Raw genomic sequence first — 22506 nt, 5'->3', positions numbered from 1 at the left:
CTAGTGAAAATTAAACCATACCTATGGAACTTGAAAAGTTTGGTCCCAATGGCGTCGATTCAAATACTAGCGCGTGGACATGTATTTCTCCATTTTGAATCTCGTGTACCCAAGTTCACGTCATTCTGAGATGTTATATAAAATCCGTAAAAGCATGAAAACCTTATTTTTTAATCGTATAATATTTAAGCCTAATCATTCCTCGATTAACGCGATTGTAGGTCATGTCTCCTATGTTTGTGTATTTGCTAAATACCGATGCTGAATATGACGTCACAATGCACTGTTTACATCAGATGCATAGAGTTTCCCGCGTTCGATGAATTGGCGGATCAAAAAATGTCCAAAGTTAGAATACTTTAATTGAGCTCTGTCCTCAGACGTTAGGTACTAATATTTCGGGATAATTTTTGTCCTCTTATGGATATAGATATTAATGCCAATATTTTTGCGTCGCCCTCAAACACGGTCACGCCGTAAGACATATTATGAATTAATGATATCGTATTAACGACTTGTTTATCTCGTTATAACGAATTTGTGTGTTGTTATAACTACATGTAGATAGTTATAGCTAAAAAGAGATAGTTAAACTTTTATTTCGTTGTAACGAGTTAATTATCCCGTTCTGACAAATTAATTATCTTCTTCACAGTTGTAACGAATTAGTATCTCGTTATCACGAGTTGGTAATCTCGTTATAATGAGTTAGTATCTTGTTATCACGGGTTGGTAATCTCGTTATAATGAGTTAGTAATCTCGTTATAATGAGTTAGCAATCTCGTTATAATGAGTTAGCAATCTCGTTATAATGAGTTAGTAATCTCGTTATAATGAGTTAGTAATTTCGTTATAAAGAGTTAGTAATCTCGTTATAATGAGTTAGTAATTTCGTTATAATGAGTTAGTAATCTCGTTATAATGAGTTAGTAATCTCGTTATAAAGAGTTAGTAATCTCGTTATAATGAGTTAGTAATCTCGTTATAATCAGTTAGTAATCTCGTTATAATGAATTAGTAATCTCGTTATAATAAGTTAGTAATCTCGTTATAATGAGTTAGTAATCTCGTTATAATGAGTTAGCAATCTCGTTATAATGAGTTAGTAATCTCGTTATAATGAGTTAGCAATCTCGTTATAATGAGTTAGTAATCTCGTTATAATGAGTTAGTATCTTGTTATCACGAGTTAGTAATCTCGTTGTAATGAGTTAGTAATCTCGTTATAATGAGTTAGTAATCTATCTCGTTATAATGAGTTAGTAATCTCGTTATAATGAGTTAGCAATCTCGTTATAATGAGTTAGTAATCTCGTTATAATGAGTTAGTATCTTGTTATCACGAGTTAGTAATCTCGTTGTAATGAGTTAGTAATCTCGTTATAATGAGTTAGTAATCTATCTCGTTATAATGAGTTAGTAATCTCGTTATAATGAGTTAGTAATATCGTTATAATCAGTTAGTTATCTCGTTATAATGAGTTAGCAATCTCGTTATAATGAGTTAGTAATCTATCTCGTTATAATGAGTTAGTAATCTCGTTATAATGAGTTAGTAATCTCGTTATAATGAATTAGTAATCTCGTTATAATGAGTTAGTAATCTCGTTATAATGAGTTAGTAATCTCGTTATAATGAGTTAGTAATCTCGTTATAATGAGTTAGTAATCTCGTTATAATGAGTTAGTAATTTCGTTATAAAGAGTTAGTAATCTCGTTATAATGAGTTAGTAATTTCGTTATAATGAGTTAGTAATCTCGTTATAATGAGTTAGTAATCTCGTTATAATGAGTTAGTAATCTCGTTATAAAGAGTTAGTAATCTCGTTATAATGAGTTAGTAATCTCGTTATAATGAGTTAGTAATCTCGTTATAATGAGTTAGCAATCTCGTTATAATGAGTTAGTAATCTCGTTATAATGAGTTAGTATCTTGTTATCACGAGTTAGTAATCTCGTTGTAATGAGTTAGTAATCTCGTTATAATGAGTTAGTAATCTATCTCGTTATAATGAGTTAGTAATCTCGTTATAATGAGTTAGTAATCTCGTTATAATCAGTTAGTTATCTAGCTATAATGAGTTAGCAATCTCGTTATAATGAGTTAGTAATTTATCTCGTTATAATGAGTTAGTAATCTCGTTATAATGAGTTAGTAATCTCGTTATAATGAGTCAGTAATTTCGTTATAATGAGTTAGTAATCTCGTTATAATGAGTTAGTAATCTCGTTATAAAGAGTTAGTAATCTCGTTATAATGAGTTAGTAATCTCGTTATAATCAGTTAGTAATCTCGTTATAATGAGTTAGTAATCTCGTTATAATAAGTTAGTAATATCGTTATAATGAGTTAGTAATCTCGTTATAATGAGTTAGCAATCTCGTTATAATGAGTTAGTAATCTCGTTATAATGAGTTAGTATCTTGGTATCACGAGTTAGTAATCTCGTTGTAATGAGTTAGAAATCTCGTTACGATGAGTTAGTAATCTATCTCGTTATAATGAGTTAGTAATCTCGTTATAATGAGTTAGTAATCTCGTTATAATGAGTTAGTAATCTCGTTATAATGAGTTAGTAATCTCGTTATAATAAGTTAGTAATCTCGTTATAATGAGTTAGTAATCTCGTTATAATGAGTTAGCAATCTCGTTATAATGAGTTAGTAATCTCGTTATAATGAGTTAGTATCTTGGTATCACGAGTTAGTAATCTCGTTGTAATGAGTTAGAAATCTCGTTATAATGAGTTAGTAATCCATCTCGTTATAATGAGTTAGTAATCTCGTTATAATGAGTTAGTAATCTCGTTATAATGAGTTAGTAATCTCGTTATAATGAGTTAGAAATCTCGTTATAATGAGTTAGTAATCTCGTTATAATGAGTTAGCAATCTCGTTATAATGAGTTAGTAATCTCGTTATAATGAGTTAGGAATCTCGTTAGAAAGAGTTAGTTTCTTGTTATCAATTACTATCTTTATAAAGAGATAAATAGATAACGAATGTGCTACACGGACAGATGAACACAACATGTATTCTCGCGATGTTATACGTACTTGAGTAAAATGTCACTGATAAACAAAATATTTCCGGAATAATTGTTAACGTATTCAAATTCGAAAAGTTACACACAAAAAAATCTTCAAGCACGTGACAAGATGAGAGAGAGAGAGAGAGAGAGAGAGAGAGAGAGAGAGAGAGAGAGAGAGAGAGAGAGAGAGAGAGAGAGAGAGAAGTAGAGAGAGAGAGAGAGAGAGAGAGAGAGAGAGAGAGAGAGAGAGAGAGAGAAAGAGAGAGAGAGAGGTTGCCCTCTTTTCCCGATAATATACTTTTGTCTGTTATCATTAAATGCTAAGTTGGTTATTTTAACAAACAAAGATTGATCTAAAGGTTGACCCTTTTTAATATAGCAGCATTGATTTATATAGGAACTATGAAATTTAAGGAACCATTTAATTGATGGACGAAACGTTTGCCCCCTCCCCCCTTCCCCATCCACGATTAAGGATTTGGAGCTTTTGGATTTGTTTTATTTGTTTATTTTTGCTTGTCAAAAATTTTCAGACAATAATTGTGAAGTCAACTTCACCTTGCCTCCCTTTTTTGATAACAATGTAACATACCCGATTATAATTACATGTGCATGTTATCATATGATTTCATCGTGCTTTTGTTCTCGGGTGTCTGATATTATTACTCTTTTTATTTTTATTTTTTTTTTTTTTTATTTTATTTTTTTATTTTTTTTACAGATTATTCATGGAAGTTTTGATATTAATTGTAAGTTACTTGAACAGAATTAAGCACTAAGTACTGGACATTGGTCTATACTCCTTCTCCCCTTCCCAGCCCTTCAATTTAACGAAACATATATTAGTGTTCCATTCCTATTAACAATGTAAATCAATATGTGTCGTCTTTTCGTAGTGTGTAGTATGTGATATTTGTTTATGTAATATACGATTGATTGATTGAATATTGTTTAACGTCCCTCTCGAGAATCTTTCACTCATATGGAGATATCACCACTGCCGGTGAAGGGCTGTAAAATTTAGGCCTATGTTCGGCGTTTACGGCCTTTGAGCAGGGAGGGATCTTTATCGTGTCACACCTACTGTGAAACGGGACCTCGGTTTTTGAGGTCTCATCCGAAGGACCGCCCCATTTTGTCGCCTCTTACGACAACCAAGGTGTACTGAGGACCTATTCTAACCCGAATCCCCACGGGACTGTAATGTATGTCTCTTGATATATATACATGTATATATATTTTAAAAATATGAAAAGAAAACACAGAAATCCTCCGTAAAGCTTTAGCGCTTTCATTACATCTTCAGAAGCTTTACAAAATTGTATACATAGCAGTATATATATATACGGTTATATATATATATATATATATATATATATATATATATATATATATCATCTATTTGTATATATCTATTTGTATATATCATGATATATATATATATATCATCTATTTGAAAGTATGGAGAGAAAAAATCGATACACACGTAACCTGATTCAGACGATGGCGCAGATCCGGTTCTAATTTATTAACATGTTTAAAATAATCATATCTTATCAATTATGAATAAGTAAAAAGACAATGGAACAATTCCCTTTGTGTACTTTTTAAATATTACAATTTGTATTAAATCTATAACTTGAAAAAATATTTTCATTTTGTGCATGGAATGTAAACTTCCGGTCGTTTTCAGAACATGAAACATACATGCAACAATTTACATTACCCCAAGGCTTCGATAAAAAAAAAACTTTACTTTTATGCAGTATGTAATATAATAGTTTATGATTCATTAATGTATTTTGGATCGAGGCCTGGGGGTTATACTAATCTTTTTGGTGGATTCGTAGATATTTTATTTTTTATTTTGGAAAAATAACACAACTGTTATGGGTTCTGCATGGTATAATTTCTATATGCATACTTGGGTAGTCATGGTTCTTCTTTCGCTTAGAGTTTCAATCCATATAAGATTTGTCCCGTATGACGAGAGAAGAGGTGTTTAAATTCACTATCTATACAATGGGGGAAAACACCCATGAATTAGTGCATAACCCTTACTTTGTTCGATTGTGTACTACGCATGTACGATTAGTCGCGATTTTTCTCATGAATACCCTTATAGCCTAGTACGATTAGTCGCGATTTTCCTCATGAATACCCTTATAGCCTAGTACGATTAGTCGCGATTTTCCTGATGAATACCCTTATAGCCTAGTACGATTAGTCGCGATTTTTCTCATGAATACCCTTATATCCTAGTGGGTTCACGTGGAAGTTTGACTTCATCGATACACTATACTCGTAGTTGCATTAAAAATGTGAAGATAACGAACAGTGATCAATCTCAAAACTCCTATAAGCAATACAAAATAGATAGTTGGGAAAACACGGACGCATGTTCCCATGCACATTTTTTGCAGCATTCCTCTAAAATTACTCTTGTTTTGAATTCAAACAAAATGTAATTTACGAGTCTGTGACACGTGTATATTTTGTCTGTATAAATGATGCATGTACATGTATTTATCGAAAAATAAAAAAAATTTAATTAACTCCTAAACCTCTTTTCACCAATGTAAGTTCAATAACCCTTTTATTATATAGCTAAAGTATTTAGCTGTTAAATTGTATCCCTTTTCATTCAAAATACTCCAAAATAGACGAGAATTCATCAATATTGGCGTATACAGTGAAAGTGTGCAATATTAGCATGTATTTCTTAACTGTTCAATATTAAACCCATCATTCAATTTGATGCATGAAACAAACTGATTTTGTGAATGGGGACATCATAAAACATTTTGTTTAAGTAAATATCAAATACCGGCTCTGTCAGATTCGGAGGACCGTCGTCTGCCATTTTGGCTTGTTTACGTTGTTAGGTAGCAGGGGACAGTTTCGCACTATAGGCCCGGTCAACTTTTTCAAAAAATGGAATTACCCCGTATTTGAAGTGATATTACATGTGTAAAAATGTATACAATAATTTTAGGATGCATGTCAAATGTAGCTGAGTGCTTAGTAAAAATGTTGATATACAACATGTAGGTGTCACCATGATTCCTAGCATATAGATGGGTGCAAATACGAAACTAAGACACGTGGTCAGTTGTTGAAGAAATTCCGGTGAAAACATGCAGGGTCTAGCAAAAGGTCTGTAGCTGTGAGGGAAGGTGGATGACCCCATATGAGAGGTAGATTTTTGAGAAGGGCAGATAGGGTTCTTGATTGTGCACAGTGTCTAAATCCCCATGTTTGGTTCTGTGATGGTGTGGGGGTGGTGCGGATTAGCCCAAATGAGGGAAAATCAAAGCAAAAAAGGGGAACCTGCTCAGAGCATGTTTTGTGCACCAGCACCAGTATTTATAGATTACATGTAATTTAGGGTCATAATTTATTAACTACACTAATATGAAATACAAGTATTGACATAAAAGGGAAATATGATTTTTCATTAGTCTGCCATAGTCTGACTTTGGTGTATACCCCCTATCCACATGTTTCAAAACCAAAGAAACTGTCCCCTGCCACCTTACGGTAAGGTCAATATTGAACGCTCATACTCGGAATGTTTCGGGCGCACACAATTTACGCAATGCAAAGTTAGCGTTCAATAAATTATCAGAACGCTAACATTCTCTAGATTTTAAGCAGATTTGGCGTTTTGTAAATCGATCTATTAAGTAATCGATACTGATTGATTGATTGAATGAATATTGTTTAACGTCCCTCTTGAGAATAATTCACTCATATGGAGACGTCACCACTGCCGGTGAAGGGCGGCAAAATTTAGGCCTATGCTCGGCGCTTATGACCATTGAGCGGGGAAGGATCTTTATCCTGCTACACCTGCTGTGACACGGGACCTCGGTATTTACGGTCTCATCCGAAGGACAGCAAAAACTATAAAAATGAATAATTCTAAGAATAATGAAATAATATGAATCGAGGATTTGATTTACATCAATTTTAGATGCAAATAGTGGGAGAGGTCACGTACACATGGCGGTACAGACTATAGCACGCGCTACAGTAGAGTGATCAACGTATCCCATAGGCAATATTAAAAGAAACAGAAAAATTCGTATCCTCCGGACAGAAACTTTGTGGGGAAGTGTACTTAGATGGGAAACTTATTTGTATCAAAACGCACGGTTTTATAACTGGGACTAGTACATTAAACACGGTGTTCAAATTGTGTTGAATTGTAGGGATTAAACATGACATTGTTATGGGTCGGAATAACCTTTCGAAATCCAGCAAAAATCAATTGCATATGATTCAACGTTTTTTCAATATCTTTACAAACATTTACAGTAAAAGATATCACTGGTTAGCATACAGGGAATGCTTACTCCTCCTAGGCACCTGATCCCACCTCTGGTGTGTCGAGGAGTCCGTGTTTGCCCAACTATCTATTTTGTATTACTTATAGGAGTTGTGAGATTGATCACTGTTCGTTATCTTCACCTTTCAAAGTTTTTAATGCAATGTCCGATGTATACCACCTACAATGAAGTTGAATTCACATACTAGAATAGCCTGTCTACAACGCTGTTATAAATTGCTCATTGAGTCCAGTCCCTAGTAATGGAATATCAAATGTTAGTATATCAAGACAAAATTTACAGTCTATTTGGTCAAAAACTAAAACAAGCTTAGATCTAGGGAATTGTAGTTTTTCAAAACAAACAGTTTAATACGTCACCGCATTTGAACTCTCCCGAATATTATTCTAAAATAAAATATTTCGAATATGTTTAGGTGACATGGGTCAATATCTAGTACAAGCGTACTGCACAATAATATGTCCAAGTGCATTATTTTCAAATTTTTTGTTTGAACAGTTTAACAGAATAAGCTTAGATTTTGCTGAAGTTTTGAAGAATAACGACAATTCTTTCATATGTTGGGATTAGTTTGATAAGCTGTGTTGTCCTAGCTAGTAAAAAGAAGACAAACGTGATTATTATACCTCAGTATGAGAATTCTATGCAACGCGTAATCTGATTGGTCTAGACAGTCACGTGTCAGGGAAGACAAAACTTCGTATCTCCCTCTCAAACATCATATCTCCCTGTCATATTTCGCCCCTTGGACAGCCTCGTACATTTTCCATAACTTTAACGTCCAAGGTGAAGATAACGAACAGTGATCAATCTCATAACTCCTACAAGCAATACAAAATAGATAGTTTGGCAAACACGGACCCCTGGACACACCAGAGGTGGGATCAGGTGCCTAGGAGGAGTAAACATCCCTGTATACAGTTTTAAAATCGTCTGATTTTGGTTGATACAAAAACAAACAAGTAAATCAGCATTCAAGGAGAATGGAAATACAAGAACTGTTTGTCATATCACTGTATTTCGTTGTTTGTACCGTCTAATATATATATATATATATATATATATATATATATATATATATATATATATTGTAGGTTATCCAAAAACGAGTGGATGGCTCTACGGACTTCTATAAGACTTGGGTGGAATACAAGAACGGATTTGGAGACCCAACCAGAAACTACTGGATTGGTAAGAGTACTTTTCATATTTTTGATGATTCCTTTTCATGTGCTCGATCTCAAAATGTCCTGTAAAAATTGTAAAACGTGCGATGCATTGATCACTAGAAATATATTTAATAGTAATCGTACCGGACGTAGTTTTGTACCAAAATGAAACCCTTTGCAAATTTTACCTGCAAATTTTCTAACGTTTTCTTCTGAAAATCCATTAAATGAAATTAAATGATACTAAAAGCAATATAGTTATTCATAGTATCTTAAAGGTACCGTGATACACATTCTATCATCAGCTACGTGTCGTAATATTATCGTACTGCTAGGCTTATATCGTGGTAATATTCCAGTTAAATATGAAAATTGCAGCTTTTAAAATCACCCTAAAAGGGCAGGGAGCTACTAATCTTTTAAAGGGCATATAATGCCGAGATGACAGTAATTCGATTCTTCTGAAAATCTATTTATCACAGAAAGGAGGTGTCTCCTCTTTGAAAAATGACAATTTTTATATATGTTAATGAGTTTGTTTCCATGGATACAACTCCTGAACCTAATAATGTTGAAAAACACAAAGGCTCAAATTTAGCAATTGTAGATCCAAAAATATGTACAACAAACAAACAGGTTGTAATTTGAATATATTCAATGGCCATCATACAAGCAGTCCATGTGCAGACAATATTATGTGAAAGTACTTTCCACGTAACACAAAAACAAATTACCCAAAAATTCCGTCCAAATTTCCTCAGAACTTCTAAAAATATCTTTTTGGGGATAGAGGTTTCAAGGAAAATGGTCAAAAACATTTACTGAATGTCATTAGATTTTAATTATTTTACTATGATTTCAAGATGGCATCGATACTTACAGGACTAACCAGAATATTGGCATTTTAATAAATTGGATAAAAAGATATGATAAACAGAAGATCATCTGAGGTCATTGGAAATTACTACAAATTGAACTGGGTTTTTTTTCCCTCTAAAACATATTTTTTAGTGTAATTCATTATAGTAAAAGTTTAAAATATGAAAACTACTATTAAGAAATAAGATATCATTTTTGAATGTTGTTGGGATATGACATGAAGTTGGTCACGTGATCAAATCCTATAACGCCCTTCGGGCGTTATAGTAGATTTGATCACGTACCAACTTCATGTCATATCCCAATAACATTCAAAAATGATATTTTATTTCTTATATTTATATTTTCTATTTTGATTTGTGTTCTTACCGAGCTTCCATGATTATGTAGCAGATGACAAAAATAACGATCGTAGAACACAAAATATAGATCGTTAGAGTTTTATCGAATAAAAAATTAGGAACAATATCAAAAACTTCATAGTTATTTCGGATTTCAAACATTTCGGTTGAGCATCACTGAAGAGATATTATTTGTCGAAATGCGCATCTGGTGCATCAAAATTGGTACCGTATAAGTTTTACATTGTGACCTCTGGGTCGAGGCCTCTGCTGGTGGACTGTTAGTCCCCGAGGGTCTCTACAGCCCAGTAGCTAAGTACTTCGTTACTAGCTTGAAAATACGGATGTATATTTAATTGCTGTTATAAAATTTAGAAATTCATTTCAAAATTAAGGATTATCTCCCTCATGCATAGCTCTTATCCTTGGACGAATTTAGCTCCACTTTTTTGGCACGCTGGTTTTGGCTATATTTAGCTCTAAAACTTCATAGTTATTTCGGATTTCAAACATTTCGGTAGAGCATCACTGAAGAGACATTATTTGTCGAAATGTGCATCTGGTGCATCAAAATTGGTACCGTATAAGTTTTACATCAAAGTGAATATAAGATATAGATATTTAATTGAAAATATTAAAAAAGACAAAACATGTGTAAAATAAAGGTAATTTAGCGCGTAAAGTTAACTGATATGACGACAAGAAGAGCGGAGTAAACTACATCCGTGATGAAATTTGGTCGCGATCAGCAATGGAGAAACTGGTGTCGGTCTAGCTAACTAAGTTGAAAACGCAATTGTTGATCACAGATTTCGACAGAAATTCAAAGGATCTGAGAGAATTGATGGTGGATATGATGGGTCAAGTGAATGTTAAGATCTTTGTCAGGTTTTGGGAAAGAAACAACGACATGATCATCGTTAGGACTCGTGGTTGTAGTCATGCAGGAGACGATTTGAGACAGTAGGACAGAATTAGACAAAGTGCAGGTAGGTTGCGTCTTTTATTTACCTTCAGAAAATAAAAACGAACTGACGGAGTTGTTGTTCACTTGAGAGATTTCTGTTGTAGGATTTTAATGAAGACCCCCACCGGTACCCTGACATGAACATGTAAATTTTTCGAGCCTTGAAACCAGCCTCGCTTATGATCATGCCGAGTCATAGCCGTGATGGAAGTTGTCAGGAAACAACAGGTTAACTTATCATCATAAAGTAAATAGGCTTATAACTCTGCCTAGATCTACATATTTCGCTTCCAATATCATAGAACTTTTTTAAATTCGTCATGCAGAAGTTGCAGACGGTATTTAAAAGTGTTTAAAATAAAACAAGAGAACGGTATATTTAATGTTTCTGTTTTATAAATTGATGAAATTCTTGTTTGTTTACAAAATAAAAATATGTATAAATATCCTGCTGCGTTTATTTCTGTTATGATATCGATGCCATTGCAGTGGCGGATCCAGGTTTTACGAGGGGGGGGGGGGGTGAAAGTCAAGTATTAGTCAAAATACTCAGCCATTTTGGGTGCCAATCTGGAATTTTACTCACACTATTTCTATTATTTAAATTTGTGGCGAGAAGGGGGGGGGGGGGTCTAAATCCTCCACTGCATTGCATAAGCAAGAAGCCAGGTGAAAAGATAGGAACTGACTTTTGAAGCAGTGATTGTATTCATACGCAAGAACAAACTGATCACGTGACCAAATTCATGTCGCACGAAATTGAACATCGATTTCATTAGTACTGTCATATAAGGAAGTGCATTGGCAAATGTAAATATATAAAATTGACATGAATCAATGGATGATATACACATTCTAATTAGATCATTAATGATTTATCTAAATACTCATATAAAGAAATTATAACGTTTTCTACGCTATTGAGTCTAAACTTTGTGGTTTAATTCATGTCTGGGGAAACTAAGGGTTCAGTTAGTAAAAGGATATCGGGACACGGAGAATCAGAGCTACGAAGAGCCGAAAATGGCCCTCAGTGAGAACTTGATATCATCTTCAGGGACAGAAGCCACGTATAAACAGTTTCATTTTAAGTCAGCATTTCGCAAATTCTATGGCTGTCAATAGTATGCAACCTGTCATTGAGTCGAGTACTTACTGCCGCATTTCATACCAAATGTTAAGCCTATCTTTACAAACACTACGGATTCCTTCCTTTACTTAATCAAGATATGGGTGTCATGGTGGGTGAGACCGGGGCACTGGGGCACTTATTTCTCCTCGGTACACCTCTAGGGTATTCAGGGGTCCATGTTTTTCATATTATCCATATTATTAATTTTATATAGAACTGAAAACATTCACCGGTGCTTGTTGTATTCACTATTTTAAAAGCATATTTAAAGTATATGTTCCCATGTAAAACTTCTATTCCCTATTGTGGCCCGAATCAACTTACTTGAGCCATAATTTGAACCAAGATGAGTCTGCGCTACCCTAGGATATGATGGGATTAGTCATGGTCGTGTTACTGTTAAAACATGTAAATCCAAAGTTTTCATTATGCATGTATACCAGTATCAAAGGCGTAGATAACGAATCTCATAAATCCTATAAGCAATACAAAATAGATAGTAAGGCAAACACGGACCCCTGGACACACCGGAGGTGGGATCAGCTGCCTTGGAGGAGTAAACACCCCCTGTCGACCGGTATAAAAATTAGAATCCTTACCGTGTCCCCACCCTGCCCTTGTCCTTCAACGTATATTGCTTGGTATGCTTGCTTATTCATATGACCAAGTAAAATCATGTTGTGTTTGAGCAATACAAATTCAAAGTTCTTCAATATCCCCCATTTAAAATTCTGACCCCCTATCGCGGCCCCGCTCATCTCCTGAAAATCATTATTTGTAACAACAACAACAACAACAACAACAACAACAAGAAATAATAATAATTTACACTATTAACAGAAACTTTTGCAACAGTTCTTGAGAAAGTTTACGAATTTCATCACATTCCCACAATTTCTTAAATATCTCCCCTTTCCCCAGTGATTCTCTTGGAATAAGCCCAGTGTAGGACGAGTAATAAAAGGTAGTAAAGCTCACCTGAGCTTTTGAATAGCAAATTAAAACCAAATGATATCAGTAGGTATAAATATAAAAAAGTAGAATTTATTTTTTACTTAAGGAAAAGTAACCTTGTTTCGTATAAATCACTTAAGCTTAATATCAATAAAAAAATTCAAATAATATTATATTTCAAAAAAGTAACCCGATTAGTACACGCACAATTTGTCCCCGGAGCCTCTATTTGACGCTTGCAATCATATACACTGATTTGGCTACGTATTACTCCGTTTACCTGATCAAGACATAGGGCTGATATATAGGATATACGATATATTATAAGATATAGGACAGTAAACGGTCGACAGGAGATTTTTACTCCGCCTAGACACCTGATCCCACCTCTGGTATGTCCAAGTGTCTGTGTTTGCCCAACTCTTTATTTTGTATTTCTTGTAGGAGTTATGAGATCGATCACTCTTCGTCATCCTCGCTCCCGTGGAGACCCGGGTTAAAATAGATCCCCCATTACCCCTTGCTTGTCGTAAGATGCGACTAAATGGGACGGTCCTTCGGATGAGACCGCAAAACCGAGGTCCCGTGTCACAGCAGGTGTGACACGATAAAGATCCCTCTGCTCAAAGTTCGTAAGCGCCGAGCATAGGCCTAAATTTTGCAGCCCTTTACCGGCAATGGTGACGTCACCGTATGGGTGAAAAATTCTCGAGAGGAATGTTAAACAATATAAAATAAATCAGTCAATCCTTATCCTCGCCTTCGGTACAATAACAATCACTTAATAATAATGATAATGATATTAATGTTGATGATAATAATATTAATAAAAGTTATTTTGTGCTGTATGTAAAACAAATGACTCCGAGGAGAGAGAGAGAGAGAGAGAGAGAGAGAGAGAGAGAGAGAGAGAGGGGGGGGGGGGCAACAATATATTTTATAACACAGAATTGATTGATTGATTGGGGTTTTACGCCGTTTTGGCAATATTTCAGCCATTTTACGGCGGTTATAACACATGAAAGTAATCGACAGTATGACATAAGAACTTATATCTGTAAAATTACAAAAATAGAAAAACAGTAGGAAGTTTTCTGTTTGTTTTTGTTTTTATGTAGAACACTATGCAGAGTATCAGAATTTAAAGAAATAAAACAGAAGATTTATATGTACGCATTAAAACGGCCATTGATAAAAACATGTACTGTGTAAGAAACTTAAAAATCAGGAAAAGAAATTTTTAAAAAGTCTCAAATGCAAAGTTACAAGGTTATTTAACAATAGTCAGTTTATTATTGAAAATCAATACATGTAGGTATCAGTAATAAACCACATCTAATATTTCAGATTGCTATTGAGAGACACAAACGCTTAGAATGTATAAACGAAAAAAAATGTTACTTGCGTACATGAAGCCTTTATCAAGGAATGCTCAATATATGATCAAGTGCATTGCGGTAAGCTCCGAATCCAAGATGCCGTAAAATCCTAGAAGAAGCAAAAAATAACATTTCATTTCTGTAAAAAGTTTATTTTGCATTTCTCTATGGCAAATTGAATATGCAATCATATCGTTTCTTTCCATGTACCAATATTCTTTTTATAAAACAGGAAACGATGCAATTCACAACTTAACAAGGACACATCAAGAACTACGGGTAGATCTTTTGAGTTTTGATAATGAGACAGCGTTCTATCGTTACTCAATCTTTCAAGTTGAAAACGAGAGCAGTAAATACCAACTTAATGTGTCGGGACCGTCAGACAAGTCAGGTAGGATTGTCTTATATATTCTAACTCACCACATTATCAGTATGTATCAGTAAGTATTATAAGTATGTGTTCGTAAGTATTGTCAGTATGTGTCAGTATTATCAGTATGTGTCAGTAAGTATTATCTGTATGTGTCAGTATTATCAGTATGTGTCAGTATTATCAGTATGTGTCCGTAAGTATTATCAGTATATGTCAGTAAGTATCAGTATGTGTCAGTAAGTATTATCAGTATATGTCAGTATTATCAGTTTGTGTCAGTATTATCAGTATATGTCAGTATTATCAGTATGTGTCAGTAAGTATTATCAGTATATGTCAGTAAGTATCAGTATGTGTCAGTAAGTATTATCAGTATGTGTCAGTATTATCGGTATGTGTCAGTATTATCAGTATGTGTTAGTATGTGTCAGTATTATCAGTATGTGTCAGTAAGTATTATCTGTATGTGTCAGTATTATCAGTATATGTCAGTATTATCAGTATGTGTCCGTAAGTATTATCAGTATATGTCAGTAAGTATCAGTATGTGTCAGTAAGTATTATCAATATATGTCAGTATTATCAGTTTGTGTCAGTATTATCAGTATATGACAGTATTATCAGTATGTGTCAGTAAGTATTATCAGTATATGTCAGTATTATCAGTATGTGTCAGTAAGTATTATCAGTATATGTCTGTAAGTATCAGTATGTGTCAGTAAGTATTATCAGTATGTGTCAGTATTATCAGTATGTGTTAGTATGTGTCAGTATTATCAGTATGTGTCAGTAAGTATTATCTGTATGTGTCAGTATTATCAGTATGTGTCAGTATTATCAGTATGTGTCCGTAAGTATTATCAGTATATGTCAGTAAGTATCAGTATGTGTCAGTAAGTATTATCAGTATGTGTCAATATTATCAGTTTGTGTCAATATTATCAGTATATGTCAGTATTATCAGTATGTGTCCGTAAGTATTATCAGTATATGTCAGTAAGTATCAGTATGTGTCAGTAAGTATTATCAGTATGTGTCAGTATTATCGGTATGCGTCAGTAAGTATTATCAGTATATGTCTGTAAGTATCAGTATGTGTCAGTAAGTATTATCAGTATGTGTCAGTATTATCGGTATGTGTCAGTATGTGTCAGTATGTGTTAGTATGTGTCAGTATTATCAGTATGTGTCAGTAAGTATTATCTGTATGTGTCAGTATTATCAGTATGTGTCAGTATTATCAGTATGTGTCCGTAAGTATTATCAGTATATGTCAGTAAGTATCAGTATGTGTCAGTAAGTATTATCAGTATGTGTCAGTATTATCAGTTTGTGTCAGTATTATCAGTATATGTCAGTATTATCAGTATGTGTCCGTAAGTATTATCAGTATATGTCAGTAAGTATCAGTATGTGTCAGTAAGTATTATCAGTATGTGTCAGTATTATCGGTATGTGTCAGTATTATCAGTATGTGTCAGTATTATCGGTATGTGTCAGTATTACCAGTATGTGTCAGTATTATCAGTATGTGTCAGTAAGTATTATCAGTATATGTCAGTATTATCAGTTTGTGTCAGTATTATCAGATATGTCAGTATTATCAGTATTTGTCAGTAAGTATTATCAGTATATGTCAGTATTATCAGTATGTGTCAGTAAGTATTATCAGTATATGTCTGTAAGTATCAGTATGTGTCAGTAAGTATTATCAGTATGTGTCAGTATTATCGGTATGTGTCAGTATTATCAGTATGTGCTAGTATGTGTCAGTATTATCAGTATGTGTCAGTAAGTATTATTAGTATATGTCAGTAACTATCAGTATGTGTCAGTAAGTATTATCAGTATATGTCAGTATTATCAGTTTGTGTCAGTATTATCAGTATATGTCAGTATTATCAATATGTGTCAGTAAGTATTATCAGTATATGTCAGTATTATCATTATGTGTCCGTAAGGATTATCAGTATATGTCAGTAAGTATCAGTATGTGTCAGTAAGTATTATCAGTATATGTCAGTATTATCAGTTTGTGTCAGTATTATCAGTATATGTCAGTATTATCAGTATGTGTCAGTAAGTATTATCAGTATATGTCAGTAAGTATCAGTATGTGTCAGTAAGTATTATCAGTATGTGTCAGTATTATCGGTATGTGTCAGTATTATCAGTATGTGCTAGTATGTGTCAGTATTATCAGTATGTGTCAGTAAGTATTATCTGTATGTGTCAGTATTATCAGTATATGTCAGTATTATCAGTATGAGTCCGTAAGTATTATCAGTATATGTCAGTAAGTATCAGTATGTGTCAGTAAGTATTATCAGTATATGTCAGTATTATCAGTTTGTGTCAGTATTATCAGTATATGTCAGTATTATCAGTATGTGTCAGTAAGTATTATCAGCATATGTCAGTATTATCAGTATGTGTCAGTAAGTATTATCAGTATGTGTCAGTATTATCGGTATGTGTCAGTATTATCATTATGTGTCAGTATTATCGGTATGTGTCAGTATTATCAGTTTGTGTCAGTATTATCAGTATATGTCAGTATTATCAGTATGTGTCAGTAAGTATTATCAGTATATGTCAGTAAGTATCAGTATGTGTCAGTAAGTATTATCAGTATGTGTCAGTATTATCGGTATGTGTCAGTATTATCAGTATGTGCTAGTATGTGTCAGTATTATCAGTATGTGTCAGTAAGTATTATCTGTATGTGTCAGTATTATCAGTATATGTCAGTATTATCAGTATGAGTCCGTAAGTATTATCAGTATATGTCAGTAAGTATCAGTATGTGTCAGTAAGTATTATCAGTATATGTCAGTATTATCAGTTTGTGTCAGTATTATCAGTATATGTCAGTATTATCAGTATGTGTCAGTAAGTATTATCAGCATATGTCAGTATTATCAGTATGTGTCAGTAAGTATTATCAGTATGTGTCAGTATTATCGGTATGTGTCAGTATTATCATTATGTGTCAGTATTATCGGTATGTGTCAGTATTACCAGTATGTGTCAGTATTATCAGTATGTGTCAGTAAGTATTATCAGTATGTGTCAGTATTATCTGTATGTGTCAGTATTACCAGTATGTGTCAGTATTATCAGTATGTGTCAGTAAGTATTATCAGTATATGTCAGTAAGTATCAGTATGTGTCAGTAAGTATTATCTGTATGTGTCAGTATTATCAGTATATGTCAGTATTATCAGTATGAGTCCGTAAGTATTATCAGTATATGTCAGTAAGTATCAGTATGTGTCAGTAAGTATTATCAGTATATGTCAGTATTATCAGTTTGTGTCAGTATTATCAGTATATGTCAGTATTATCAGTATGTGTCAGTAAGTATTATCAGCATATGTCAGTATTATCAGTATGTGTCAGTAAGTATTATCAGTATGTGTCAGTATTATCGGTATGTGTCAGTATTATCATTATGTGTCAGTATTATCGGTATGTGTCAGTATTACCAGTATGTGTCAGTATTATCAGTATGTGTCAGTAAGTATTATCAGTATGTGTCAGTATTATCTGTATGTGTCAGTATTACCAGTATGTGTCAGTATTATCAGTATGTGTCAGTAAGTATTATCAGTATATGTCAGTAAGTATCAGTATGTGTCAGTAAGTATTATCAGTATGTGTCAGTATTATCGGTATGTGTCAGTAAGTATTATCTGTATGTGTCAGTATTATCAGTATGTGTCAGTATTACCAGTATGTGTCAGTAAGTATTATCAGTATGTGTCAGTAAGTATTATCAGTATATGTCCGCAAGTACTATCACTATGTAAACAATTAATGATATGGATTATTGATCGAAATCAAACCTTGTAAACTCGATGTTCCACAATAAAATGTGCAAAATAATCATTAATATCAATGCAAACCTCGGGAACATAAGGAAAATCGAATCCTTCATTAGTACGAGTGTTGGGTAGGGGAATTTCACCGATGAGACAATATTCGCATTCAAGAACTGGGCTCTGACGCGTGCTAGACAACAAATATTGTTCAAGAGATGGAACTTCCCTATTCCACACGAGTAAATGATGAAGTATTTTTTATCCACATGTAACCCACAATTTAGTGCATACATTTAAGAGCTTCGAGAAAATTCAAAATTATTAAAATTTTCCTTTGAACTTCAATCCAAAAACGAATTAGACAGGCAAAAATGGTGCACCCGAAAATGGGTGATTCTATAAATGCAAGGTGAAGATAACGAACAGTGATCAATATCATAACTCCTACAAGCAATACAAAATAGATAGTTGGGCAAACACGGACCCCTGGATAGACCAGAGCTGGGATCAAGTGCCTAGTAAAAAATTTAAATTAATTTAAAAACCTACCCTCACCCTCTGGTAATGACGTCTGATTATCTCCCCTGACAAGACGCGCAGTGGTACCGCTACACAAGATGGCTATGATGATCACAAACCCTAATGCTGAAACAGGAGCCATGTCGTTGATAGTATGGTAGTTTGTACATATACATAAATATACACAAATGTTAACTAAAAATTCCAAGCTTGTCCATCAGAAAGCTATATCAAATTAAAATGTAAAGAAAACTACAAAATATTTGACTTCACCATGTAACGTATTACATCACAATCAACACCATGTAACGTATTACATCACAATCAAAAGACGTCGCAGCAGTATGAGACAAACAAATCTCACATGAGGAAAGTCGATCTCGATCTCCCCCTCATAATATGAAAGCAGACATGATCAAAGTCCAATGTTAAATATTTTGATTGATTGTGAAGGTTCATCTTTAAAACAGTTATCAATACGCTGTTGTAGGAGACAGTTGATGTTTATAAGTTATCAATATTCTGTTGTAGAAGACAGTTGACGTTTATAACAGTAATCAATATTCTGTTGTAGGAAAGTTGATGTTTAAAACAGTTATCAATATTCTGTTGTAGGAAAGTTGATGTTTATAACAGTTATCAATATTCTGTTGTAGAAGACAGTTGATGTTTATAACAGTCATCAATATTCTGTTGTAGAAGACAGTTGATATTTATAACAGTTATCAATACTCTGTTGTAGGAAAGTTGATGTTTATAACAGTTATCAATATTCTGCTGTAGAAGACAGTTGACGTTTATAACAGTTATCAATACTCTGTTGTAGGAGACAGTTGATGTTTATAACAGTTATCAATATTCTGTTGTAGAAGACAGTTGATGTTTATAACAGTAATCAATACTCTGTTGTAGGAAAGTTGATGTTTATAACAGTTATCAATAGTCTGTTGTAGGAAAGTTGATGTTTATAACAGTTATCAATATTCTGTTGTAGAAGACAGTTGACGTTTATAACAGTAATCAATACTCTGTTATAGGAAAGTTGATGTTTATAACAGGTATCAATATTCTGCTGTAGAAGACAGTTGACGTTTATAACAGTTATCAATACCCAGTTGTAGAAGACAGTTGATGTTTATAGCAGTTATCAATACTCTGTTGTAGGAGACAGTTGATGTTTATAACAGTTATCAATATTCTGCTGTAGAAGACAGTTGATGTTTATAGCAGTTATCAATATTCTGTTGTAGAAGACAGTTGATGTTTATAAGTTATCAATACTCTGTTGTAGGAAAGTTGATGTTTATAATAGTTATCAATATTCTGTTGTAGAAGACAGTTGATGTTTATAGCAGTTATCAATACTCTGTTGTAGGAAAGTTGATGTTTATATCAGTAATCAATACTCTGTTGTAGAAGACAGTTGATGTTTATAACAGTAATCAATACTCTGTTGTAGGAAAGTTGATGTTTATAACAGTTATCAATATTCTGCTGTAGAAGACAGTTGATGTTTATAGCAGTTATCAATACTCTGTTGTAGGAGACAGTTGATGTTTATAACAGTAATCAATACTCTGTTGTAGGAAAGTTGATGTTTATAACAGTTATCAATATTCTGTTGTAGAAGACAGTTGATGTTTATAGCAGTTATCAATACTCTGTTGTAGGAAACAGTTGATGTTTATAACAGTAATCAATACTCTGTTGTAGGAAAGTTGGTGTTTATAACAGTTATCAATACTCTGTTGTAGAAGACAGTTGATGTTTATAACAGTAATCAATACTCTGTTGTAGGAAAGTTGATGTTTATAGCAGTTATCAATACTCTGTTGTAGGAAAGTTGATGTTTATAACAGTTATCAATATTCTGTTGTAGGGGACAGTTGCTGTTTATAGCAGATATCAATACTCTGTTGTAGAAGACAATTTATGTTGATAACAGTTATCAATACTCTGTTGTAGGAGACAGTTTATGTTGATAACAGTGATCAATACTCACTTGCAGGAGACAGTTTAGAATGGCACAATGGGATGAAGTTCACTACATGGGATCAGGATAATGATATTTTCGCCCAAGGTAATTGTGGTGTAGCTCATCACGGGGGCTGGTGGTACAACGCCTGCTCTCATGCCAACCTGAATGGACGATACGAAAATTCTGCTCTGGATGGACCCGATCACATGTATTGGATGAGATGGAAGAATTATTTATCATTAAAAGCGGTTGAGATGAAGATCAGACCCAGCAGTTAACATCGATATATACTGTGTTTAACAAATTTCTTAACATCAATTTATACTGTGTTTAACAAATATAACAACATCAACAGGGTACCAAATCTATCAACAACTGCATATACCGTGTTTAACAAATCTATTAACATCTGGATATACCCTGTTTAACATATATATTAACATATGTATATATATCGTGTTTAACAAATCTATTAACATCTGCATATACCGTGTTTAACAAATATTTTAACATATGTATATATACCGTGTTTAACAAATCTATTAACATCTATACACTGTATAGGGGGAAATAAAACGGATCTATTAACATCAATATATCCTCTGTTTGGCAGATCTATTAACATCTGCATATACCATGTTTAACAAATCTATTAACATCTATATATAGCGTGTTTAACAAATCTATTGACATCAATATACACCGTGTTTAACAAATCTATTAACATCAATATATACCATGTTTAACAAATCTATTAACATCAATATATACCGTGTTTAACAAATCTATTAACATCAATATATACCGTGTTTAACATCAATGTATGAAGTGTTTAACAAATACCTTAATATCGATGTATACCGTGATTAACAGATACCTGGATATACTTATTTTACATCAGATATAATTCTACGATGAAGATAGAATAGTAACTGGCAGTTCATAAATATGAATGAAATTATCAGGTATTTCCAAATGTAAAACTTATACGGTACCAATTTTGATGCACCAGATGCGCATTTCGACAAATAATGTCTCTTCAGTGATGCTCAACCGAAATGTTTGAAATCCGAAATAACTATGAAGTTTTAGAGCTAAATATAGCCAAAAACACCGTGCCAAAAACGTGGAGCCAAATTCGTCCAAGGATAAGAGCTATGCATGAGGGAGATAATCCTTAATTTTGAAATGAATTTCTAAATTTTATAACAGCAATTAATAATTATTTATTGGGTATCAAATTGTTTCACTTTGTATAGAATGATTGAGTTGTATTCCATTTATTAGTATAAGTGTAATAATTAAACTCAGACTAATGGCCATCATATTCTATGTAATACATGATCTGTATCATGTTAAGGAGGTACGTTACTTCAGAGAAATCTGATATGGATGTAATGTGGAGGATATGTGCAACACTATTTTGAAATTGAAAACTTTCAAATTTACTTTATTAAGTCAAAAAATATAGTTTTAGTAGAAATCAATCTGAAAAAAATTTAAAACCCTGCTGAACTCGAACACGCGACCTACAGTTCAGCAGTCGACGTGCTTTTTTTTTCTCTCTTTTATTAACAGTCGACGTGCTAACCTACTGAGCTAC

At 33.3% G+C, this 22506-nt stretch overlaps 1 protein-coding gene across 1 annotated transcript; it reads left to right on the top strand.

The window, feature by feature from the left end:
• Positions 1 to 7038: 7038 nt before the first annotated feature.
• LOC125663080 (ficolin-1-like) lies at positions 7039 to 21839 on the top strand. Its single transcript, XM_056147554.1, has 4 exons — positions 7039 to 7044; positions 8480 to 8576; positions 14439 to 14600; positions 20934 to 21839. The coding sequence occupies exons 1-4, from the start codon at positions 7039 to 7041 to the stop codon at positions 21179 to 21181; spliced, it is 513 nt and encodes a 170-aa protein (XP_056003529.1). The 3' UTR covers positions 21182 to 21839.
• Positions 21840 to 22506: the final 667 nt, after the last annotated feature.

Source organism: Ostrea edulis, chromosome 8 (genome assembly GCF_947568905.1).
Source record: "Ostrea edulis chromosome 8, xbOstEdul1.1, whole genome shotgun sequence".
Lineage (NCBI taxonomy): Eukaryota > Metazoa > Mollusca > Bivalvia > Ostreida > Ostreidae > Ostrea > Ostrea edulis.
This window is presented reverse-complemented; position numbering and strand designations above follow the sequence as displayed.

Bases quoted from the DNA above. Each gene is read 5' to 3' on its own strand.
- LOC125663080 (XM_056147554.1), top strand. The intron at 8,577-14,438 runs GTAAGAGTACTT...TTTATAAAACAG, and splicing joins AACCAGAAACTACTGGATTG to GAAACGATGCAATTCACAAC. The intron at 14,601-20,933 runs GTAGGATTGTCT...ACTCACTTGCAG, and splicing joins GGGACCGTCAGACAAGTCAG to GAGACAGTTTAGAATGGCAC.